The sequence below is a fragment of the Sminthopsis crassicaudata genome, chromosome 5 (assembly GCF_048593235.1).
Source record: "Sminthopsis crassicaudata isolate SCR6 chromosome 5, ASM4859323v1, whole genome shotgun sequence".
In the NCBI taxonomy this organism is placed as follows: domain Eukaryota; kingdom Metazoa; phylum Chordata; class Mammalia; order Dasyuromorphia; family Dasyuridae; genus Sminthopsis; species Sminthopsis crassicaudata.
Genome location: NC_133621.1, coordinates 90426361 through 90452520, shown reverse-complemented (window position 1 = coordinate 90452520; position 26160 = coordinate 90426361). Strand labels below are relative to the sequence as shown.

Genomic DNA, 26160 nt, shown 5'->3' with positions numbered 1-26160 from the left:
AAGAAATACAGAAAAATACTCCAGAGTCAAAGATGAAGCCAGAAGCAGGGATTGAGATCAAGACAAGGAAAGAGCAGGGAAGAAATGGGAAACGAGATGAATATGAGATGGGTTCACAGAATGGCAGGATGAAGATGAAGGCAAAAGATGAAGAACTGGGACTGGAGAAATAAAACCAGGGAAGATGGGACACAGAGATGGACATCCACACGCATTCCCATCATCCCTACAGCTGTTCAGATGTTTATACCTCTATGGTCTAGCCCATCCACCCTGAGGATGCTTCCCCTCACACCCTAGTTTCAGCATCCCTCCCATTCTGGCCCTGCTTTGAACTTCATAACTTCTTCTTCTTCTCTTTTGCCAATCTTGCTGCCTCCTCTATTGCTTGATCCTCATCAGTTTTAAAGCGCTGCCTCCCCAGAGGAGTCTTAATGTACCAATTCTAAGAAGAGTGGATGAGAAAGCACAGGAGTTTAGATTGGGAAGAAGCAGAAAATATCCCCATAAGAATCCTTTGACTTGCCTCTCAGCCACCAAATTTTCTTCTTTTTTCTCCCCCCTCCTATCTTTTTAACCTCCTCCTTCTCTCTCCCCCCCTCCTATTTTCTTAACCTCCTCCTTTCTCCCCCCTCCTATTTTCTTAACCACCTCCGCCATCTTTCTTTCTAACTTCCTCCTCTTAGTAAGTAGGGATTGATCATATTCTGTGGGCCTCCTATTATTGTCATTATTCTACTATGTGCTTCACCTCTGCTCCCACATAACTTCCACAGACTAGGATCCATCTCCCTCCCTTTTCCCATACTCTCGGGACTGTCCCTTGGGCCCTGTTAGGGTGAGGGGAGAATTAACTCTCCTACTGATGGGTAAGCAGTGACTCAAGGAGACAAGCAGAAGAAAGGTCTGGTTCTGAGAGACAGACAGACAGACAAACCTGAGACACATATACATATGATCAGCCGTACTAAAGAGTGTAAGTATAATGAGTCCCCTCATGAAGGAATACTGGGTAGACCTGTCCCTCACTCTTTCCACATACATTCTTAGTCAACATATAGCCTTATTGTGATTTTCTTTTCCTTCCAAATGACAGTATAATATAATGGATAGAGAACTGGCTAGGAAGGCTTGAGTTCAAGGTTGTCTGTGGGACTCTGGGATAATTATTTAACCTCAAGAAAATCTGGGCAATTTTCTAACACTAAATGGCAAAGAATTGGTAAAGAAAGTTTTCTCATCTGGGAATTCCCAGTTCCTAAGAAATAAAAAATCCAGTACCTACCCTTCCTTTTTTTCCCTTCAAATCCTAGCTTTGATGTTGTTCTCATCTATATAAACCTAGGGGAGGCCCTGAAGCCACAGAATGACCTTTCCCCTGAAGCGGGCCCCTCTTACTAGGGGATTTCTCTGGGCCTCTTTCCCAAAGGCTTTTGCAAGCTCTCCCCTTCTTCCTCAGACCCCCTTGGCCTGTCTCCAGCGTTTCTGGTACCTTCAGTGATTCCTTCTCTTCCTCATATACTGGATCCTTCTTGGCTAGAAAGTCCAAAAACTCACGGGACTTCAGCGGCCGGCTGAGCAGTTGGATCTTTCTCCTCTCAGTCATCACAGAGTGGACAGCCATAGTTATGACTCCGGGAGTGTAGCCGTCTGAAACCTTGGTCAGTGCAGTGAGATCCAAGCGGTTTACTATAAACTTCCCATAACTCTCAATCAAATGCTTCCAGAGAACTGCAAGAGTGAAAGGGACCCAAGAAGGAAAATTGTGGGGTACTGGGACAGGGTGGGGTGGATGATAAGGAGTACAGAGCAGCTGGAGATGCAGAATACAGTATCACTATTATTATTGTTTTTGCTGCATTTGCACCAAACAATTCCATAACCATGACTTCATAATAACCCTGTGAGGTACATTGTTTAGAGCAGCTGTAGTTATCCCATTTGACAGATAAGGAAATTGAGATTTACTCAGTCACTTATCTCAGTTTCCTCATCTGAAAATTGGGATAATAATATCTATTTCTCAGAGCTGATATGACAAAATGAGATAACATATGTAAAGTGGTTAGGTGCTCTATAAATTTCAGCTATCACCATCACCATCATCATCATTTCTTGATCGGAGTATAGAAGGGCAATCCAATACCAGGCTCCCACTAAGAACATAGAACATAAAGATCTTGAGGTTTGCCATCCCTATTTGACTTGAGGCAAAATGTAATTCTGTATGGGGTCCTGCAGCTTGGTGAGAGGGAACATGGGGAGAAGAAAAGGGGGCTTTGGGACTTGAAGATAGCTTTCAGAGGTCCTGTGTTTTGCTAGAGGGTATCTGGAAGTGGATAGAGTGCTGGACTTGGAGTCAGGAGGAACTGTGGGGAAATCTTGCCCACCATGTCATTTAGAATGGTATCACAAGCCAGTTTGGAAAGGGGGCAAAGAGGAATTAGGGGAGACATCCGGAGCCACATCCCTGATCTCCCCCCGCCCCAGACCACCAGATCCTCACTGTAGCGGGAGGCGTAATCTGGCGGGGGCACCATCAGGATCTTCTGATACGTTTTGCACAGCCCGTTAACTTCAGCCACCTGTGGCTGGTTCGTTGTTCCAATTAGCATTATTCGGTCACCGGGCTGCAGCTGGCGAATAGCCTTTGCTAGGTCCTTCTTTATCCGTTTAGGTTCCATCTGCTCTCAGGAAAGAGGTAGGGAAGGGGAAAGGGAAACGGATATTGCCAGAATGAGGGTCACTAGGTAACAACAAAAGAAATTGCTTTAATTATTTAACTGTTTTTAGTCTCTTTACCATGTATTACCCTACCAGAACTCTAGACCTGGAAGGGAGACTTAGGGGTTGTATCAAAACACCAACATTTACTAGATATATAGTTTGGGCAAATCACTTAACTTTTCTGAGGCCCAAACTTGGATAATGCCTTTAGAACTATTTACTCCATAAGGTTGTTTGACAAGGAGAGCCCTTTGTAAAGTGCAATCTGCATTTTTGTGGTCCAAATGCTCAATTTCATCAGTGAAGAGAACTTCCTGAGTGGAAAATCTCTCCACTGAAGTAGATAGGCCACTGTCTGCAACTCAAAATCTTAGCCAGTTACTAGGGATTTTGAGAGATTGAATGACTTGCCTGTGGTTAGCATCTATAGCATTCAACTATTTATCCATCTAACAACCTATCCATCCATCCAATCATCCATCCATCTATCCATCCATCCAACCATCTGTCCATCCAAACATGCAACCATCCATCCATACACATCCACACATTCACCCATCCATCTATCCATCCAATCATCCATCCATCCATCCATCCATCCATCCATCCATCCATCCAACCATCTATCCATCTAATCATCCTTCCATTCAGTCATCCATCCTTATATCTATCCATATATCCATACACATCCATCAATCCATCCCATCAGTTGGTACATATCAGTGAAACTTGAATCCAGATCCTTCTAAATCCAAGGATAGTTGGGTGCCCACTATACCACGCTACTTCTCCAAAGTACTAAGTAAATGTGAATTGTTGCTATCCATATTTTAGAAGTGAGCAAATTATAACAAGGCTTCCCAAATTCACACACTGATTGATTGGTAAAATTGGGTTTAAAACTCAGGTATTCTGACTCCTAGTCCTGTGCTTTCTCTACTGAGCCTTTCACTCCCCCAAAGCTTCCTTACCCACTTCTCATCTTTTGGAACCTTCTTATAAAAGGTTTTCTCAGCATTTCCAATCCAGATCACAGAAGGCTGTATGAGTCGAGCCACCTAGCCAGGTGAGGGAAAAGGGGTTAGGGGACATGTCCAGACCGAGGATCCTCTTCTACCTTTAAATCTGTTGCATTGGACTCCTGGTCAAGGCTACTTCTAAGGCAAAAAGAAATGCCAAAAAAATTTCTTCAGCGCTCCTTAGTCTTGTTTTTCTCCATCTTTCCTCCACTCCTAGTTCTCACCCTTATCTATATTCCATGAGATTACTAAGTGCCCCCAAATTTTCTTGGTCTCAAAACTAGTTTTCAGGAAGACTAATTTCACTCATTCACCCCTCAATGATTCAGTATGTATTTACATCTCAAATTCCATCTCCCAAGAGTATTTAATAGTGCAATTTAAGAACCATCTAGCAACAAGTAGAGATACTTGGATGGAGGGAGGTGTCTTCCTGGCCCTGAAATTACACCAGGGATAGTAATTCCCTTTTCTGCCTCTATATAAAGTCAAGATAAAGTTCCACAGAACAAAAGCCTCTCCTTTATTGGAGGGTTAGCTGAAGAATAGGGGATGAGGGCAGGATAGAAGAAGAGGTGAGGTTCAGGATTCCAGACCTTGAAGACCATGTGCATCATCAACTGCAGCCCTGCCTTGCCAGGATATTTTCCTTTTATGTTTTCCGGGGACAGGTCAAACAAGTTAGCCCCAGCCTCAGTACAAACTGCATTAACTAGCATCTTCTTCCCTGTACCAGATGGGCCAGCCAGAAGAATGGATCGGACATGGGGAGCCAGGGCGTGTATTTCAGCAGAGCCTAGGAGAACGGGAAGGAGGAGCCAGGGAAAAAGGAGTAGTCCAGCAGAGGTGAGAGGACATGTAGAATATGGAGAAAGGGGGGAACTGTGGGGATGGAGAGGTCAAGCAAGGGTTCTAGGGGTAGGGGAAAGAAAGGGTATGGGCTCAGATCTGATGCTAGTCTCCCACCAACTAGCCAGGTAGAGTCAATATTCCGGGTTCTGTTAGATAGAACATCTGAATGGAATATTAGTAAATGGCGAGCCATGGCCAACTGCGTCCAAAGTGGCTTATGAGACCATTTTAAATGACATGGTGATTCAGGTTGTAGAAGAACGATTTCCTGACTACAAGTCCTACATTCCATCCACTGAGGCACCGGACCCCCAAACCCCCTTTTCTGCTCCCTGCGTCCCCTCTCACCAAGCCGCAGGACCCCATACAGAATTACATTCTGCCTCAAGTCGAATAGGGATGGCATTGGTTCCATGTTTCCCAGTTTTAAAATAGATCCAAGATATAAGTAGTCACCTGAGGAAAGAGAGGTAGAGAAGGCAGTTTGACAGGTGGGGTAGGGAGAAGAGCCAGATAATCATCACCCAGGGAGGGACAGGTCACCACTAGCAGTAGGGATAAAAACAGTAATTCTTGCATTTACAGAGTGGGTCTCACCGATGTAATCAGACAGTCTCACATATTCACTCTTCTTGATCAAGCCTTCTGCCACGAGTTCTTCATATAATGAATCCAAGGTTCTAGGGGTAGAGGTGAGGGGTCAGGGTGAACCGAGGGGTGGCAAGGAATTACTCCCCCCTCCATACAGAGAGTATATGAGGTAGGTAAAGGGTGATCAGCATTGGGAGAAGAGAGAAATGAAGAGGGTATGAGATGAGAAGGGAAGAATGGGAAAGAATCATTCTTCATGTGGAGGTGAGGGAGAGGGGGCTTTCTACTTGTCCAGGCCAGTTGTAGAATTAGTACTTCCATTAGGCAGGGAAGAGCTAGTTTGTCATCAATATGTGCTGGGGTGGGGAAGGTGGTAAAGCACATGGTGGATGGGGAAGCACCAACCACCATATCCAGGATCCCCTCTTAAGGAGACATTAAGGAATTTTCACCAGGTGGTGATTATTTGGTCATTTCAGTCCTGTCCAACTCTTCCTGAGGCAGGATTTTCTTGGCAAACATACAGGGTGACTTACCATTTCTTTACAATGGAGGAAGCTGAGACAAACAGGATTAATTGACTTCCCCAGAGTCATACCACTAATAAGTGTCTGAGGACAGATCTGAACTCAGGAAGATGAGTCTTTCCAGAGTTAGAAAGCCAATATATGTCAGAGATAGGGCTTGAACCCCAGCATTTCTAACCCAGGCCTCCCTATCTACTGGAATAGGTTACTTTACATCAATAATATTGATATTTTTTATTTACATAGGGCTCTTTGCTTTTCCAAATTGCCTTTCCGTGTATTTTCTAATTTGATTCTTAGAATACCTAGTCTATAAGAGAAGCAGGGTAGGTACGATATTTTTATTCCCATGACGGAAACTTATGAGGACATTGAGACCTAAAGAGTTCATGTGGTTAGTTCATGTGGTTAGCAATGAAGCTAAGACTAAAATCTTGGGACTCTGAATGACTGGCCCAGGGCTTTCCCATGATTTCTACATTGCCAATTGGGTACTGCAGGGTCTGGTACCTGTCTGGAGTCAGGTCTTTCTCCTTCTTCTTCTTTTTGCCTTTCTTCCCTTTCTTGCAGTTGGAAGCAAACACAAAGGTTATTTTTATCTTGCCCTTTCTGCCTCTCAACTTGAGCCTTGACCCCATCATTTTTACTCTTTCTTCCCTTGTTCCTCACCTTGGTTTTGAGCCTCCTTTTGTATGGTCTTGTTACTTCCTTATCTACCACCAAGCGCAGGGCCTGCAGCTCTTGACGCATCAGCTTGTCCACCTGCAGCACATAGAGATTGACCCAAGGATGGCCATCAGTGAGGAATGAAGGGAGAGGAATTGAAAGAGCAATAGAGAGAGAAAAGAAATAAGGGAAGGAGATCCAGAGACGAAAGAGAGAGAAGAAAGTGGAGAGAAGACAAAGTGGCCAAAGAAAGCAATATGAGCATCAAGGAGAAAATGTGGGGAAAGGGAGACACAACTGGTGAAGGGGATGCCCCCTCATCCCTCTTTGGCTCACTCCTTCATCCTGAAAATTCTTCTTCCCTTCTACTCCAAACAGGTGACCTTTTTTGTGTCTCATTCTCATGGGATCTTACTCCTGGTCATAAATAAATCCTGGAAAGTTATTAGGTTTTTGACAATGGAGGATCACAGAATTTAGAGTTAGAAGAGACTTCAGACAGTATCTGACCTAACTCTCTCATTTTCCAGATGAGAAAATGGAGGTTGGGAGAGAATCGGGGACATGTCCAAGCAGCAGAACTAGGATTTGAAACAGATCTTTTCCAGCACTTTGCTCTCCCTAGAATGCTTTCAGAGAATTACCCTTCCCAGGGACTCTTTCATTTCTCCTTTTTTTTTTTTTTTTGTTCATTCAGACTGAACTCATTTGGACTTTTCTTGGCAGAAATATTGGAGCAGTTAGTCGAGCATTTCCTTCTCCAGCTCATTTTCTGGCAAGACTTCCTAGGGTCAAACATCTAGTTAAGTTTCTGAGACTGATTTGGGGTTGGAGGTCTTCCTCGCTCCTGGCCCTTATCAATCCATTACACTACCTAGTTGCCCACTTCTAAAAAGCCTTTAAGATCTATGGTAATGTTTTTTTTTTTTAATGGTGAGCATTTAGGCCCTAGGTGAATAGTTGGGAGAGAAAATCTGGAAGGTACCTTAGAACCCTCAAAATTATATTGCCTTCTCCACTTCTCAGAGAACTATACTTAATGACCGGGAGGGAGAGGTTGAGATAGAGCTGAAGTAGTGATGGAGCTACATGTGGCAAAATGGTAAGAGAAATCAGGAATGGATGGAGCAGGCCCTGGATCAGAAAAGTTACCAAATAAATACTCTTTTTGGTGCTCTGGAAAAGAAGGAGGTGGAAGGCCAAGAGAAAGAGGAAAGGACAGAGAATCAAGGGGGAAAAGATGCAGGAATCACAGAGGGAAATGGAAATGGAAGTCTGCTGGCCAGAGCCTCCTACCTGGATCCGGATCTCTGCTTCCACCTCCTTCTTCTCCTGTACTCGAATCATGTCAGGGTTGAAATCCTGATCTGGGAACACCTGCACATTTGGAGACGCCCATCTAGCTGAACACAGACACAGATCACAGATGGATGAGTGGATGCTCAAAACCCAGATCTCCTCACCCATACCCACAAAATCCCCACCCCACTAGGGGGAGAGCCTTTTGCACAAGGCTGCTTTTATACGAAACTTGGACATCTAAACATCAAAAGGCAAGTCAGAAGCCTGAATCCCAATAAGAGTGAGATGGTTCAGATCCTTGATTTCACCTCGCCCCGCCCCCCATAGCCTTATCTTTTCAGTCAACCAGGGCTACACCAGAGTCTCCTAACTCTTTATACCCCAGTATAATCAAAGGATCATAGATCATCCAATGCAGTGGTTCTCAAACTTTAATTCTCAGTATCTTTATACTATTAAAAATTATTGAAGACCTGTCCAAAGAGTTTTTGTTTATATGGGTTATATTTATAGATATTTACCATATTAGAAATGTAGATATTTACCATATTAGAAATAAAATAGATATTTATATTTACCAAATTAGAAAAATTTACCATATTAAAAAATTAGAAATTAGGAACAAGTTAATTTCAAATTTGTAGACCCTCTGAAAGGGTTTCAGAGACTCCCAAGTATTTTCTGGATCACACTTTGAGAACCATTGACCATAGGACCCAGAGTCCCCACCAACCTAGAACTCCCAGCAAATTCTAAGGCCTAAGCCCTGTCCTCCCTTACTGTGGTACTCCTTATGCCCTTCATTAAGAATGGGTACAAATTTGGATGCCTTTTGCTGCACATCTTCCTCCTAGAAGAGAAATTCTTTTATTTCAGTACCCTCACTGTGCCACTTCCATCTTCATCTCTGCCCACATCTTCTTGATCTTGTGTCCCTCCCCTCTGTTTCCCTTTCTTTTTTTGGGGGGGGGTGAAGGGCAGGGCTCAAAGCAGTCAGGGTTAAGTGATTTGTCCAGGTCACACAATTAGTAAGTATCAGACCAGATTTGAGCTCAGGTCCTCTGAACTCTATCCATGGTGTCACCTTGCTGTCCCTGTTTCTCTTTTTAATCCAGACCCCCTCATCAACTGCTCCTCAAGTCTTCCTTGCCCTTCCCTCCTCTCCCCACCATAACCTTTTGGATGGAGTCTCACCACTTTCTTAGGCTTTTCTTCCTCTTTTTTCTTTTCCTTCAATGGTTTGTCTCCCCACTTCTTTCTGAAGTTTTCTTCGTCTATAATGTCCAATTCTCTTTTGATCTAAGACCCCAAGAGACCCCATCTCTTAGACTTCAGATTCCCTGGAAGGGTGGAAACTCTGGCCCTGCTACTGAGATAAGCCCAGACTCTGAATTCTGGTCAATGGGATTATCAGGGGATCCCGGGGAGACTATGATTCTGCAAACATCTTGGCTACAGAGAAGGGGAGTGGACATCAGAGAGAAATGATCTTTCTATGAGAGCTGTGGTGTTTCCTTAGGCCCGTGGATTTTGGAACTAAAACTGTCTTTCCAGTTCTAATAATCTCTTTGCACATAATCTATCCTTTTGATAAAACTGATTTTTCCAGACCCATCTCTTTTCTTTGACTGCATCCGTTCCCTTTTCCAGATCTGCCCCTCCTTTGGCCATATCTGAACTCTCCATGTCATACTCCATACTGTTGTGAATCCCTCAGCTTTACTGGTTCTTAGGGCACACACACACACACACACACACACACACACACACACACACACACATTAATCCTAGCTCTCTTCCATCTTCAAGGACTATCTTTCCCCTGTCCCTTGGGTACCTGTTGTGGGGTCTTCTCTGACAAGATTACACCAGAGCCACCAATCTCATCATCTGGATAGTCAGGGAAGCGACCAGTGAGGTCACTAATTGGATAGAAGATGAATGGATAGATGGATAAGTGAAAAGATAAATGTGAGAGAGACAGAGAGACAGGAACAGAGAGAGATGCAGAGAGAAAAAGAGAGACAGACAGAGACAGAGAGACACAGAGAGGAAAAAGAGAGAGACAAAAACAGAGACACAGAAAGAAAAAGGGAGACAGAAAAACACAGAGAGAAAAAGAGAGACAGAGACAGAAACAGAGAGGAAAAAGAGAGACAGAAACAGAGACACAGAAAGAAAAAAGGAGACAGAGAGACACAGAGAGAAAAAGAGAGATAGAGACAGAAACAGAGACACAGAGGAAAAAGAGAGGCAGAAACAGAGACACAGAGAGGAAAAACAGAGACAGAAACAGAGACACAGAGAGAAAAAGAGAGACAGAGAGATAGAGACAGAGAGGAAAAAGAGAGACAGAGACAGAAACAGAGACACAGAGAGGAAAAAGAGAGACAGAGACAGAAACAGAGACACAGAGAGGAAAAAGAGACAGAGATAGAGAAACGTTGAGAGAAAAAGAGAGAGACAGACAGAGAGAGAGAGACAAGGGGATATAGATGGTCAAGGAGACGGATAACATGAACATCGTGGGCTTTACTAATCCACTTGGCCCCCGTCCCTGGGTATTGCCCCTCCACTTTAAAGACTCTGTTTTGGAGGTAGAGCCTGGAGGTGTGGACTCTGGGTAGGGCCCAGGAATAGGGCCCATGGTCAGGGTTCAAAGGATGTGGGGCAAGTGGGTCTAGAGAATAAGTTCCAGTGGATGGGGCCATGAGGGCAGCCCCAAGAACGGGGTGGGAGGGATAGTGAGAAGGGGGGCGCTGGGCAGGGAAGGGAGAGCCCCAGAACCAGATACTGACTGGCACTCGATGAACCACTGGCGGATCTGCTTCTTCATCTCTTCCTGTATGTCGGGCCCTTCTTTAACCTTGACTTGCTGTCGGATTTCTACTAGTGCCTCCTGGTACTCCATCTCCTTCTCTTGCTGGCGCTGTCTGCGCAGCTCCTCCCTACTCTGGGCCCGGTTCATGATTTCCGAATGCTCAGCCTCGCTGGAGGAAGGTATCTGGGGGCCCAGGTTCAGAAGGAGACTTCCCTAAGCTCACCCTCACTGGCGGTCCGGGTGCAAAGGGACCCACCTAGGAGACACGGAGACCCCCCCCAAGCCGCCTTACCCCCACCCCCACCTTTGTCTTCGCCCCCTAGCTCAGCCCCGGTGTCACGTAGCCCCTCACAGCTCTGGTGCAGCCCCAGAGCACTCATGTGCCCCTCAGACCGCCTCCCCCCGCCCACACCCCCCCACTACCCAGACATGGAGCGGCGGGCGTGCTGGCATCAGGAGAAATTGCATTTGGAGCCGAAATTCATCTCTGTAAATTACTCCGATAATGAGTTTGTGCGCTGCATCTGGGCCGGCCCCCCACCTCCCCCTCTTCCTGCACACCACTCCCCTGTGGGCCTCCAGCACACCCCCAGCCTCCCCACCCCATGTTGGCAGCCCAACTCGCAGCCACTTTCCCGCCTCATTGGCTCCCAAATGTATTTTAAATATCACTGTGCGCAGAGACAATTACTGAAAACGCTGAGCTCACACTGCTGATGGGCCCGCGTGGTCAGGCTCATTCCTCACCTACCACCACTGGGCTGCCACCCTGGCCCCCCCACCGGGGCCCCTCGACTCCCCGTGTGGCTCATCTCCGCCTCCTCGCTCTCCATGGCCTCCCAGGCCTTCTGTTCCCCCGCCATGGACCCCCACCCTCCAACCCCTCCGCCCTGGTGCCCACCAGCAGGAGCTCTTCCGGCTGCAGTCCCAATCCCACTCCCCAAGTGATCCCCCTCTTCTGTCCCGGCCCGGTACATCCTGGGGTGGGGGGTGATTTTGGAAAGGAAGCTTGTTCTCGGGAAGCCCAGGGAGCTCAGCTGGGGGGCAGGTAGCCATCCCCACCCCAGTCTTTCTCATCATAGGGATGTCCCAGGCTCTAAGGTCCAGCCCACATTAGTTCTGAGGTTCAGGGTTCTAGCCCTTATCCCACCTCTGACTCCGTTAGACTGGGAGCTCCTCCTGGGCAGGAACCCGCTTTTGCCTCTCTTTGCATTCCCCAGGCTTAGTACAGCGCCTGGCACACAGCGGGCACTTAAAAAGGCTCACTGGCTGCCAAGGTCTTACCACGAGACTGCATTCCAGCAGCCTGTCCCCACCCATGTGCCAGGGTATAGGAAGGTTAGAGGGAAAGCAGCAGCCTTTGGTCTTCTGCTTTCTCTTCCCCATTCAATATCATAGCATTTATAGCTAGGAAAGACTTTAGACACCCTCCAGTGCAATGCCTTCATATTACAGATGGGGAAACTGAGTCTGGGATAGGGAAAGTCCCTTGTCCAAAGTCATAGAGAGAGTGCCTCAAAAATCCCTCAAAATCCAGCGCTTTTCTCAGAAACTATTCTGAACTGCCAGTTCTGAAGAATTACTCATCTTTTCCTCTTTTTTCCCTCCTCTACTGTTCCCTGTCTTTTTCCTTTCCCTTCAGCTTCATCTTTCTCCTAGAGCTCAAAACCATCAGGTGCAGAAAGGGCTTTGATTAGAGTTGGAGAAAAATGATCAGGTTTAGAGAGAGTAAAGAAAAAGGAAGGGGAAAGTTTTCATTTCTCTTTAATTTCCAGATTTTTACATCTATGAATCTCAGTCTATGGTATAGGATACCATATGATATAATACGTGCAAAGATTATTTCTAACATCCGCTCTTGCAAAACTTTGTGTTCCAAATTTCTCTTTCTCCCTCCCATGTTAGTTCTGAGGTTCAGGGTTCTAGCCCATTTCTCACATCTGATTCCATTAGATTGTGAATTCCTCCTGGGCAGGGACCCTTTTTTGCTTGTCTTTGTCCCCTAGACAGCAAGTAATCCAATACAGGTTAAACCACATGCACATCTTCTAAAGACATTTCCACCTTTTATCATGGTGCAAATCATAGGTGAAAATACTCTCCATAGTCCCCATATGGATACAGATGGTTCTCTCCATCACAAGCTTAGAACACTTTTTCATTTGATATTCGGAGTCACAGCCTACATTCTAGATGCCAGCCTTGTCCTCTAGATCCTTGTCCTCCAGAGAACCTTGTCATATAATCCTTGGGTTCCTAATTTCCCAGAGCATAGAGACATTCCCTTCTATGGGGAGAGAGGAACAGTGAGGTAGTACAGTGGATAAACTGCCAGACCTGGAGTCAGGAATACTCATCTTCGTGAGTTCAAGTCTGACCTCAGACTTGCTCTGTGACCCCAAGCAAGTCACTTCATCCAGTTTGCTTCAGTTTCCTCATCTGTAAAATGAACTGAAGAAGGGACTGGCAGACCACTCTAGTACCTTTATCAAGAAACCCCCAAATGGGATTACCAAGAGTTGGACACAACTGAATAATGACAACATCACAAAATGGGAACAGAAACGACTTGTAGGGGGCAAGTGCAAGGGACAGGACTCACCATGCCGATGAATTTCATCTCCAACATCCGCTCCTGTCTAATTTGCCTCCGCCGAAGGAAACCTCTCCAAATCTGGAGTTAGGGAAGGGTGAGAAATTGGGAACCAGAAGTTTCCCACACCCATCACCCAGCTAGGATGAAGGGATAGGAGGGATTTTAACTCCCTTAAGAGATTGGGAGGAGGATCTAAAGGGTACCTTCTCTTTCCCACTGGAGATGGAGTATTGGAGGCAATATTTTTAGAACCCTTAGCTAGGCATTTAGTGAATCCCTACAGTTGTGTACAGATGTGTTGTAGGTGCCAGGGACGAAGGGAGAAAGGAAGAAATGGAACACCGCTTGTTTCCCTCCACAGCTCATTCTGTTCTGTCTCCGTGAAACGTTTTCTCCACTCTACTTTCTCACTCGAGCTTCGATCTCTCCTTTAGCCCCCAGCTCAAGGTCCCCCCAATCTTGCTTGGCCACTAGAGCTCACTAAACTCTGATCTTCTAAAAGGTTTATCTCGGACAATTTAGCCTCTGCTGCTTCATGCACTGGCTCGTTCTCTCTGTTCCTGGGATGCTACTATTATCTTCCCGATGAGGGTGTGAGCTCCTCTAAAGAGTTTATCTTGAAGCACTCTGAGGACCCCTTCCAAGTGGTCAGAGCGAAGAGGGATGGATCAGAGGCCTCAGGTCTCGGTGGTATCTATCCCCATTATTCACAATCCATATTTCCATTCCTCTACCCCGCCACTGCCCCCTGGTTGGGTAAGGGGAAGATTCCTCCGGAATACCTTTTGGATGATGAGAGCTGCCCAGTTTCCATCAATCTCATGCTTTCTTTCTCGCATCCTTCGATCACGCTCGGCGTCCTTTCGAATCTCTCGCATGAATTTGGCCCGAAGCCGGCCCTGCCTGGCCCGTTCCGCACGTTGGATCAAAGCTATCGCCTCTGACGGGGGTAAAATTTTAACAGCCTGTGGGGAGGGGGAGGGGGGGTCTAGAGTATGGCTCTTCCCAAAAGCCCAAAAGGCCCTGATGTCTGCAACTGCCCTTGCTCAGCCTGGGGGTATGGCAGCTGGGGTACGCAGCACTGTAGGACTGACTTCCATGTGCATCAAGGACGATGACACAGGCTCGTAGAATTCAGAATTGGGAGCACCTTTAGAGGCCGTCCCTAGCAAATCTTCCTTATTTTGGAGAGGAGAAAAAATATGACCCCAAAGAGGGACATGATTAACTCCTCACACGGCTGGTAAATATTTGAATAAAATTCTAGGTTTTCTGACTCTCAGTCCAGGTGGGAGGAAAGAATACGATCTAGAGTTTCAGTCCTTTAAAAAATATACACCACTTGGTGGAGTCTGATTTTCCCCGACTGGTTGCCCTCCTGAATCATTAAGATTATGGTGTCCCAAAAGGTATGGTCCAGGGTGACATATAAGCTAAGGTGAGGAATGTCACAAGGTAGGGTCAGGATCTTGGGAAAGGGGAGGGGGCTTGGGGGGAGTCAGGAGCATGAAAAGGCTTCTTATTTCTCACAGTCCTGCGTTTCCTCCTCCCTAGTCTCTCCATGATTTCTTCGATCAATGCCTCCCGGTCCTGGAGCACTTTCCCCTGCTCCAACATGAAGTATTTGGGGATTGGGATTTCTAATTCAATCTGGAAAGGGTGGAGAGAGCAGGTGTCAGGGCCTTCTGCTTCCTCATCGCCGCCCCTTACCGGCCGCCCTGAGTCCTGCCACCCTAGGTGCGCTGGTCGTGGTGCCGAGACCTCACCAGAAGCCTTCCCGCCCTCTCCCCTCCTCCAGGCAGGAGCACTCGCGGCTCCGATTTCCGGAAGGCCGGGACAGAGGCCCCAGACTGGACGGGCCCGCAAGGGATGCCTCCTCCAGAATCCCCGAGGGCGGCAGCGAGGAGGGTCTGCGGGTTTTCCCAGCCGTGAGGGGCTCTAACTGAGCGGCGGAGGCGCCTCCCTCAGGGCCTCGGGGGACCTTAACCCTCGCTGCGCTTTCTCGCCAGGTCTGCGCTGAAGAGCCAAGTCCCCCATCCCTTCCCTACTTTTTATTTAATTCCAGGGGGAAGAGTCATTGCTCAGGTGCAGCCCCCATTTCTTGGGCAACTAAACACCATCCGGATGCCCCCGGCGGGGCCGCCCGGCCGTCTAGTGCCCCGAGGGCGGGTCTGCAGTCAGGGACACGCCTCCCCGAGTCCCATGTGGACTCAGACACTGCTAGCTGTCACCAGGCCACCACTACTCGCCTCTCTTTGCCTCAGTTTCCTTATCTGTAAAATGGGTGGAGAAAGCAGCGGCCAACCGTTACCAGTCTTCCTCACCCGGATGTTGTCCCAGAGTCGGATGTGACTGAAAAGTGACTGAACAGCGCTGCTCCCTTACTGGCCCATGGGATGGAGAGCGCGAGGGGGGCCCGGGAGATCACGCAGCCGGTTCTCCCGTCGTGCTGAGGGGAGACTGAGCTTTGGACACTATATACATAGTGTGTGTGCGTGTGTGTGTGTTTTCCCGGAGGCTGGGGTTAAGTGACTTGCCCGGGGTCACACAGCCAGGAAGTGTTAAGTGTCTGAGGCCAGATTTGAACTCGGGCCCTCCTAATTCAGGGCTGGCGCTCTATCCACTGCGCCCCCAGCTGCCCCATTATCCCCAATCTAACAGATGGGGAAACTGAGGCTGACACAGCCGGGAAGGCTCTGAACTAGGAAGTAAACTCCTTGCCTCCAGGGTCAGCATTCTGTCTGCTACCCAGCTGCCCTTAGACAAGCTAAGTGAGTGACCCGACGTCAAGTAAAAGTGTCAAAAGAGACGGACCCCAGGTCCATGGTTCCTTCCCTCTAGGCCTGGCTCCTCGCTCTGGGAAACGCGCCTTCCTGCCCCATCCCAGCCCTGCGTGCCAGAGGCGGCACGAGCGCGGGGACCCCCTCAGAGGTCGCCGCCCCGCCCCCGCACCGGGGTGAGCTTGAGGTCCTGGAGCACGTGGTCCAGGCAGTGGTACTCGGAGAGGTCCACCTGCACCAGCTCCTCCTTGAGCTCCAGCACGCGGCCCACCACGCCGTCCAGGAGCCGCCGCACCAGCCGCCGCTTCTGGGGCTGCACCATCTGGTCGTAGATGACGTCCAGCCGGCGCATCATCCCCAGGTAGTGCAGGAAGAGCGAGGCGAGCTTGTAGAAGAAGGAGCCCCGGTCTCGCTCGGGCTCCGGCTCCGCGGGGAACGGCTCCTGCAGCAGCAGCTCGCCCAGGGTCTGCTGCGTGGCGGCCCACAGCCGCTGGTACGTCCTGCCGGGAGGGGGGGGGGAGGTTCAGGGGCGGAAGGGGGGGCCGCAGTCACCTCCGTGAGCCTCCTTTGCTCTTTCCTGAGGCAGCTGCGGTCAGTGACGTGCCCAGAGTCACAGCCAGGACGTGCGAAGTGTCTGAGGCCGGATTTGAACTCAGGTCCTCCCGACTTCAGGGCTGGGGCTCTGCCCACGGCGCCCCCTAGCTGCCCCTCTATGAACTTTCTTCAATCACTTTTTTCCTTTTTAAAAGGCCTCCTGGCCCCTTTCTGCCTGAGAAATTTTTATGCAGCCCCAGGAATATGTTTATAAAATAGGTATATAAATCAGACATTTACCGATAGTAAGTCGGAATTTTACAACCCCCACATTCAGTTAGGAGACCCCCACGTGAGCTCACTAATTTAAAAGCTGGGGCTTATCTAGTCCACTCTGTACCCAAAGAGAACCCCTACTGGGTATTAGGGGGTAGATCACTAGGCCTGAAGTCAGAAGACATTTACTGGCTGGGTGACCCTGGGCAGGTCACTGACCCCGTTTGCCTCAGTTTCCCCCTCTGTAAAATGAGCTGCAGAAGGAAATGTCAAACGACCGCATTATCTTTGCCCAGAAAATTCCAGATGGGCTCGTGAAGAGTCGTCTCTGAAACGACTGAACAACTGTAACGTATCCAACAAGGGCTTGGAGAACTGAATACTTCCCCAAACCGGTCTGTTCCAGATCTACTCATCAGGAAGTTCTCCTAACATTAAGTTTAAATCGGCTCTTGTCCAACTTCTACCCACTGCCTCTGCCCCTCGGTGGGACATCTCTCCCCTTCTGGCCAGGATTCACATACTTAAAAACAGCTTTCAGACTGTGGCTCTGCCTCCGCCCCTTCCAACAAGCCTAGTCTTTTGTCTTTAGGCTAAACAATTCCTTTGGTTCCATCAACTCCATCAGCCCTTAGAATTATTGGCGTGGAATTGTAGGAAGCGCCCATTGAAGGGTGGGAGAAAACTAGGGTGCGAAGAACAAGTCTTCTGTCTCCCACCCACATGCCCCAAATAGGATTCAATCTGAGTCTTTTTTTGGGGGGGAGAGTGCAATTTAATAATTTTAATAACACGGCCAACGGGTTATTTAAAAGGATGGTCATTTGGCCATTTCTTTTAGACCAAAGACAAACATTTCATCAAGAATTACTTGGGATTTATGAGGGGAGACAATGTGAAAGGGAAAATGGAAAAATGGATGACTCAACAAAAATCAAAGGGGGCAGTGCCCTTTGATAAGTAGTCAGTCTGAGTCTTGACCATAGCAGCAAATAAGAAGGTTCTCTGGGGTTTTTTTAGGGGTAAGGGTCAGCATTTGGGGCTTTCTTTCCACTCCCACCTCACTCACCCCTCAGACATGTTGCTATCTCTCTTCCACAGCTGTACTTTGTTTGGTGATTGTGGTTTCCGTAGAAATCCCAGAAGTTCCACCTGCCCCACCCTGATAACTCATCCCACAAGGCACACAGTAGGTACATAATAAATGCTTATTGACAAGAAAATGAAGGGTTTATATATTATGGGTAATTTGACATAGACAGACTCAGAAGTCCATAACATACTGGGTTGCATCTGATATTTGTTGAGGGGCTAATTGAGAAGAAAGATCTTAGCTCCAGTTCCCAAGGATAAGTGGGGAGGGCTATCTCTCAGGAGAGTTAAGTCCAGGTGGGCTGTGGGACACAGGGTACAAATGGCCTTGGAGGCCTCCACTTCTCTCACAGAACACAGGAGGAAGCTGAATTTTAGGAAAGATGATCAGCACCATGGTCAGCGTAAATACCACCTCATTCACCTATCATCTCAGACAGAAGGTGGGAGTCCTCCCACTTTTTGTTAGTGCTCCTGGCATCATCTGTCAGTGAGGAAGGAATTTTCTGTCTCCAAATCCAATTCCTTTCCATTCCCTATCTCAGGCCTTGGGGTAGGGTCCAAAACTCACTTGGAGCTCTGGTGCCCTCAGGGTGCCCATTCCCTGAGCAGCAGCAAGCGTCCCTCCAGAGATGTCGGGATGGTCCATCCTGTGTCCTCCCCCGCTGGGCCCTGGAACACATTGTTCACCAGTGAGCTCATAGCCCTGGGAAAGACACCCCTGGGAAGGACGCACAAGGAAGTTACCGACATTCTCAGGCTGAGGGAGGTTGCCAAGACAGGTACTTACTTTCCTAAGGTTCCACTTACCAGTCTCTTTCTGGTGTCAAAAAACACAAAAGACTTCTTCAATACTCTTTTGTAGTCTTTGAATCCCTTCTCATTTTAGGCCCAGCCTTGTGCATGCAACGAACATGGGGCTGATAGCCAGGAGACCAATGCATTCTGTAACCTGAGCAAGTCATTTTATCTTGAGAATTTTCTCCTCCATATAGTGAGGAAGAAGGTAAGATGATCACTAAAAGTTCTAGCACTGTTTGTTTGTGATGTCCATTCTTTATGGCATGAAGAGCAGGAATCACTAACGCAGTTTCCCCATTTGTAAATTGGAGATGGGAAGTTTGCTCAAAGTCTCATAATGTGTATATGGATCTCTCTTTGTGTGTATACATGTATATTTACATACATGTCTTTATATTACACATACATATATTTACATATGTCTGCATATATGTGGAGACATATATATATATATATATATATATATATATATATATATATATAGAGAGAGAGAGAGAGAGAGAGAGAGAGAGACAGAGACAGAGACAGAGAGAGAGAGACATACACATTTTAGCAGAATAGGGGTAATGTTCTCTCTAAAATGTAATGTTCTCTGTTGAGGTTTCCTTGGGGTCTCTGGGAGCAGCCTTTGTTTCAGTTCAGTAATCACCACAAGTGCAGCCAGGTGTTAAAATCCAAATCCTTTATTATCTCCTTCAAAGTCTTTTCTCCTTTACTTAGGGCCTTTCTGGAGGCCTATCTCTCTCCTTGGCTCTGAGAGCTTGACCTCTGGCTTCTGAATCTCCCCAAATCCAAGGGTTTGTGCTTCAGCCTCCAGCCACCACAAAGGTGGACGATGGAATGAATCTGTCTCAGCCTCCAAGAGCTTCTAGTGTGCTTGTCCTTTCTGGCTCCAAGAGCTTCTAGCTTATATGTTGTACACTGAGTATACTCCAATCATTATATTATTTGTTGTAGGATTAAATCAATGCTAAACTAGATTTAACCATTGTCTCCTCAATTCCATTTAGTATCTTGTTTCAAGTTTTGGCCCATAACATCTCCTTGTAGGATTAAATCAATCATACTGAACCATGCTAAATTAGATAATTATTGTTTCTATCCATCCCACTGACTTAGTACCTTGTAAGAATCTTTTGTTTCAAGTTCAGAGTTCTGGCCCATAATATCTTCTGCTTTCTTTTGTTTTAGAACATTGGTGGTCATGACCTCCCTGATTTCTCAAGGAGGTGAGAACCCCAAAAGAGAAAGTGATCACGCTTTCCCTGACTGCTCAAAAAAGGGGTGAAAACATGGCAGAAATTAGATATGGATCCACACTTAACACCATATACCAAGATAAGATCAAAATGGGTCCATGACTTAGGCATAAAGAATGAGATCATAAATAGATTAGAGGAACAGAGGATAGTCTACCTCTCAGACCTGTGGAGGAGGAAGGAATTTATGACCAGAGGAGAACTAGAGATCATTATTGATCACAAAATAGAAGATCTTGATTACATCAAACTAAAAAGTTTCTGTACAAATAATACTAATGCAAACAAGATTAGAAGGGAAGTAACAAATTGGGAAAATATTTTTACAGTTAAAGGTTCTGATAAAGGTCTCATTTCCAAAATATATAGAGAACTGACCCTAATTTATAAGAAATCAAACCATTCCCCAATTGATAAATAGTCAAAGGATATGAACAGACAATTCTCAGATGATGAAATTGAAATTGTATCCACTCATATGAAATAGTGTTCCAAATCACTACTGATCAGAGAAATGCAAATTAAGACAGCTCTGAGATACCATTACACACCTGTCAGATTGGCTAAGATGACAGGAAAAAATAATCATGAATGTTGGAGGGGATGTGGGAAAACTAGGACACTAATACATTGTTGGTGGAGTTGTGAAAGAATCCAACCATTCTGGAGAGCAATTTGGAACTATGCCCAAAAAATTATCAAACTGTGCATACCCTTTGATCCAGCAGTGCTGCTATTGGGCTTATATCCCAAAGAAATACTGAGGAGGGGAAAGGGATCTGTATGTGCCAAAATGTTTGTGGCAGCTCTTTTCGTAGTGGCTAGAAACTGGAAGATGAATGGATGTCCATCAATTGGAGAATGGTTGGGTAAATTATGGTATATGAAGGTTATGGAATATTATTGCTTTGTAAGAAATGACCAACAGGAGGAATACAGAGAGGTTTGGAGAGACTTACATCAACTGATGCTGAGTGAAATGAATAGAACCAGAAGGTCACTGTACACTTCAATGCTGTATGAAGATGTATTCTGATGGAAGTGGATATCTTCAACATAAAGAAGATCCAATTCACTTCCAGATGATCAATGATGGACAGAAACCACTACACCCAGAGAAGGAACACTGGGAAGTGAATGTAAATTGTTAGCACTACTGTCTATCTACCCAGGTTACTTATGCCTTCGGAATCTAATACTTAATGTGCAACAAGAAAGTTGGATTTACACACATATATTGTATCTAGGTTATACTGCAACACATGTAAAATGTATGGGATTGCCTGTCATCTAGGGGAGGGAGTAGAGGGAGGGAGGGGATAATTTGGAAAAATGAATACAAGGGATAATGTTATAAAAAAACTACTCATGCATAAAAATTTTTATAATTATAAAATAAAATTTAAAAAAAATCATGGGCCAAATAGATGTGATACACACATAATTATAATAAAAGTAATAATTGTTCAGTTAAACAAAAAAAGGGGGTGAAAACACCATAAAAGAAAGTTTTCATGTCCTCTCTGACATCTCAGGAAGGGACATGAAAACACCAAAGAAAATGGGAAATCAAATCAGATTAGCGGGTTTCTTAAGGGGCTCATTTGAAACATGTATACATAAATCCATCAATATGGGAGGTATTACACATAATTACATAAATTACATAAGCACATAGTAACATAACACAGGCTAGTAGTGATGTAACAAATAACATGAATCAACATGAAGAATTTATACATGTCCATAAGTCCTAGAAATAGTCCAAAAGGAATCTATTGTCCATTAGTTCATGTGCCAGGAATCCAGTAATTCCTGTAAGTTTTGAAGTCCTGTACTAGTTTCATCTTGTGTTAGAGAATCCAATGATTCCTGCTGGTTTTCAAGTCCTGCAACAGTCTCATCTTGTGTTAAGGAATCCAATGCAGATTTTGTTCTTAGGTCTTCTCCTTTGTTTTGAGGTTTTTCTCTTTTTCTCTTTCCAGGTACTCGTTGTCACCCATCTGGTTCCTTCTCCATCTGTAGAAATGCAAGCAAACCTTTTCTCCCAAGCAGTTAACCTATCTAGTCCCTTCTATTTGCCACTTTCTAGATCTCTCCTCATCACCTGGCAATTAAATTGGAGCTTCTTGCACTGGACACTGCCCTTCTGTCGTGTTAAAAAAGCCTATATTCTCTCCAATTGTAATCCCTTTCTGCTATTTGATTGCTTTTTGGCTGATTGATCACATCATAGTCCTGAACTTCTAAAGGTGTAATCTCAGCTGCCATCATGCCCCACCTGTCTTTTGAATGATACCTTGGAGCTGGGCTCCGCCTCTCATTTCCCTGGGTCATTCTACATTCTGAGGCCCAGTGGAAGTCCTTGTGGCATTTTGGACATAGAGTTTTAGGTCTTCTCTCAGCCTGTCTTCTCACTCTATCTCTTAGATGTCCTATTTTTCCACACTGAAAGCACTGGCAAGTCTCTCTAGAAATCCTTTGCCAAGAGGTAGCCTGACTTTCCATGTTAATTGTAGCCTGGGTATAATAAACATTTGTGCCCACTGTAGCACAGCATCTTATGATCTCCTCTAAAGGAGCATCTTTGTGCAGTCCCCATATAATTCTTCTGCAAACCTCATTGGCATTTTCCTTAGCCAGATGTCTGGTCATTATTTCTGTAGCTGCATTCTCTCCAATAGTGCTTGTGACAGCAGTTTGCAGACATCCCACAAAATTTGCAAAAGGTTCATTGGGACCTTGCTCTATTTTTTTGAAAGCTTCCCCTCGATCTTTCTGTCCGGGGAGGGAACTCCAAGCTTTTATAGCAGCAGTAGCAATTTGCTTATGTGCTCCTATGGGGTAATTAGTCTGTGCTGAATTGCCTGTGTACTGACTTTCACTTGCTAGTTGGTCAAAGGTGACTTGTATGTTAACTCCAGTTTGATTATGCATTTGGCTTGTATCCTGCATAATTCATTATATTATGCCATAACAAGTTTTGTCCAGGTTATAAACATGTCCTTGCTGTGGATTTCCAATCACTAAGGGTTAAAATTTCATAAGTCAAACTCTCTAGTAATGTCTTAACATAAGATGATGTAGCCCCATAAAGAGTGCAAGCCTTTTTCAAATTCTTGACTTTTTCCAAATCAAAAGGAGTGTATCTTCTCCTTTTTTGACCTGAAGAGTCAAGCTCTTCAATCACAGAGTATGCATTTATTAAATCAGATATATCCTGTCCTTTTTTAGCTTTAATTAGTGCCTTTTGTAATCTTGTCATAGGCTGCCTCATAGGTGGTGCTGATTGTGTTTCTGCCTCTCCCCCCTCCTCCTTCTCCCTTCATCCATTGAGGGAAGCAGGTCAGGGAATGGGGAATGTCCTAAAGGCTTCTTCTGTGAAGGACCATACTTAAAATTGTACTTAACTCCATTCTTACCTGATTCTTTATCCTTTTCCCCTAGTTTAGTTGGCACCTCCCCCTCCTCCTGCTCTTTCTTCTTTTTCCTTATTCTATAATTTATATAATTTCCTAAAGCCAGTTGTATTAAATTATTTGTATTAAGTGTGTCTTTGGAAATTGAGTCAGGTCTATTTTTTTTGTAGTATTGACAAAATTGCTCTTCTACTAATTTCCACTCCTCTAGATCTAATTCTTTTTCCATAGAGAACCAAGGAGATGTGTACTGTACAGTTTCTAAAAGTTCAGTGATCTGTTCCCAAATTATAATCAAACCTTTTATATAACCAAATTATAATCAAACCTTTTATATAACCAAATTATAATCAAAGCTTTTCATAACCCTGACTATGCTCTCTACACATTTTCCTTGAAGAGGAAAAACAGGCTGCTTTCTAAACATCTGTCCCATTTTAGCTGAGTACTAGCTTTAGCCCTTTAACAAAGAAAAAAATAGGCTGGAATCAAATTGTGAAGGGTTTTCAAAGCCAAATGACTTAGTTCTTAACTTTCTATTCTTTCCTGAGCCCCACAGACCCTCTTCACTCCAGTCCAGTCTAGTCTCTTGGTGCCTTCACTTGTCAATACAAGGGCTGATTACCTCGTTAATGTAATCATGAAATGCACCCATTACCAGTTAGGATCTCCCCTAACCCAGCCTCTGCTTCAGGTAGGGCCTTCTGGAAACAGTAGCTCCCACCTACTTTTCTTTAACATATATATTTAATTTGATTTTTTTTTAGATTTTACATGTACAATCATTTTTAACATGTTTCCATGAGTCATGATGGGGAAGAAAAATTAGGACAATCAGGAAAAACTATGAGGAAAAAAAAAAACAAAAGAAGAAAAAAGATGAAAATACTATGCTTCATTTTACATTCAGTCTCCATAGTTCTTTCTCTGGATGGAGATGGCATTTTCCATCCAAAGTTTTTTGAAATTGCTTTAGATGACTGAATTGCTGAGAGAATTATGTCTATCATGGTTAATCATCAAAAAAATCTCATGGTTGTGTGTGAAATGTTTTCCTGGTTCTGCTTGCTTCACTCATTATCAGCTAAGACTTTCCAGGATTTTCTTAAATCAACCTGTTCATCATTTCTTATAGAACGATAATATTTCATTACACTCATATACCCTTACTTTTTCAGCCATTCTCCAACTGATGGGCGTCCCCTTATTTTCCAATTCTTTGCTATCCTAAAAAGAAATGCCACAAACATTTTTGCACATGTGGGTCTTTTCCCCTCTTTTATGATGATCTCTTTGGGAGACAGATCCAGTACTCTCCTGGCTAATCCTGAGCAGGGATAGAAATTATAGCAGCTTGGGAATTTGGGAGGACAGGTCATTTTAGTCATTTCTGGTTTGGGGGATGAGAAGTGAGAATGGGAGAAAAAGGAAAGACATATATTTACATTCTCCTACTGAATGTCCAGTCCTTAAACTTGGGGAGAAGGAGGAGAAAGTAATATAAAGTCACAGTCTTCAGGGAAATTACAGTGATGGAAATTCAGGGCTTGAAGAAGAAAAATGAGCAGCAGCCTAGGTCAGATGCTAAATGAGCAATCTAGACAATGGTGACTAAAGCCACTCAGAGAGGGGAGAAATCATTGCTCTGGCTGTGGTTAATTTTGTCTTTCAAGGCTTCAGCCTTCCTAGATCCTGATAGAATAAGGAATAGTGGGAAGGACATGGAGGTAGGAGTTAATAAGGCAGCTAAAAGAGAGATGGATTTACTTTCAGATCGCAGCTTCCTAGCACCGTAGGTCAGATATATATCCAATACAGGCCTTTCATACTTTGTTTTCTGTGATACCTCAGCACAGAAACTATCTCCTGTTAGTTATGATTGGAGTTAATGGTTTTGAAGACTTTCAATTGAAGTCAATCAGAATTAATATTTACTATGTGGAAGTACAAATAATGAAATAATCCCTAATTTCCAAAAATTTATATGCTACCAGAAGAAACATATACAGAATGAATATAAAGTGGTTTAGGGAAGGGAAAGGAAAGAGGAATTCCCCTCCCTGTAATTGGAAGTGGAGGGGAAATTAGAAAAGTTTTCAGTAGAAACATCCTGAAGGGAAGAGGACTTCTCCAAGGCAAATGGAAGGAAGCGGTGTCTATTAGTGATAAAGTCCTGAGTAACTAGGTGGGGTTGACAGAAAAAGCCTTAAGTGTTGAAAAGATCACTTAATGAAGCAAGCAGGGAAGGGCCCTGATAGGGACCACTTCAGTCTCATAGTCCCACCCTCCATGGAGATCTTGGGTATACCCACTGGGCTGTATCCAGCCAGAAATCCAAGTTATATTGAGGTTGAATTCCCTTATGAATCCATGGCCCACATTATCTTTGCTGAATCCTTTGGGGCCATGGCAGCATTTTGCCTTGGGGTGTTTCTCCTCACCCTTTCCCAGTGTCTCATGGTGTCTTTCCCCTTCTTAACTAACCCTTTTTTAGTTTATACTCTATGGATTTAACCTGCCAGTAAAGAGGGTATTCCCATCTCATGGTATATTCCCTTTCTCCCGATTAACTGTGAATTCCATTTGGGAACTTGTTTTTTCCTTGTTAATTAATAAAGCCACATTCCTATCTAACTTTTTGCTCTCCCAAATCTATTGCATATTTACCATTCCTGGAGTCTGTTGTGTCTCTTCACATTGTCTGTAACCTCTTCCCATAAAAAAGCTTACTTTTTGCCAAAGAGAATGGCCACTGAGAATTCTCCACATGACTGAGCTCCAACATTTGGCACCAAACCCCAACATTGATGCCAGTGGCTCTCCTGAATCTTGTGTTGCTGAACCCCAAACCCATCATTAGAGAGAGGACAGTTGGTACGAAGGGATGGAGACCCGTGA

General features: G+C 45.1%; 1 protein-coding gene across 1 annotated transcript; it reads right to left on the bottom strand.

Annotated features, from left to right (window-relative positions):
* Positions 1–214: 214 nt before the first annotated feature.
* DRC11L (dynein regulatory complex subunit 11 like) lies at positions 215–17784 on the bottom strand. Its single transcript, XM_074267473.1, has 19 exons — positions 17761–17784; positions 16054–16381; positions 14632–14751; positions 13884–14066; positions 13108–13179; positions 10483–10688; positions 9522–9606; positions 8879–8983; positions 8465–8534; positions 7679–7785; positions 6386–6478; positions 6227–6279; positions 5196–5278; positions 4947–5054; positions 4343–4542; positions 3699–3785; positions 2507–2684; positions 1493–1731; positions 215–445 (listed from the first exon to the last, which is right to left on the bottom strand). The coding sequence occupies exons 1-19, from the start codon at positions 17769–17771 to the stop codon at positions 338–340; spliced, it is 2436 nt and encodes an 811-aa protein (XP_074123574.1). The 5' UTR covers positions 17772–17784; the 3' UTR covers positions 215–337.
* Between the last annotated feature and the right edge of the window lie 8376 nt (positions 17785–26160).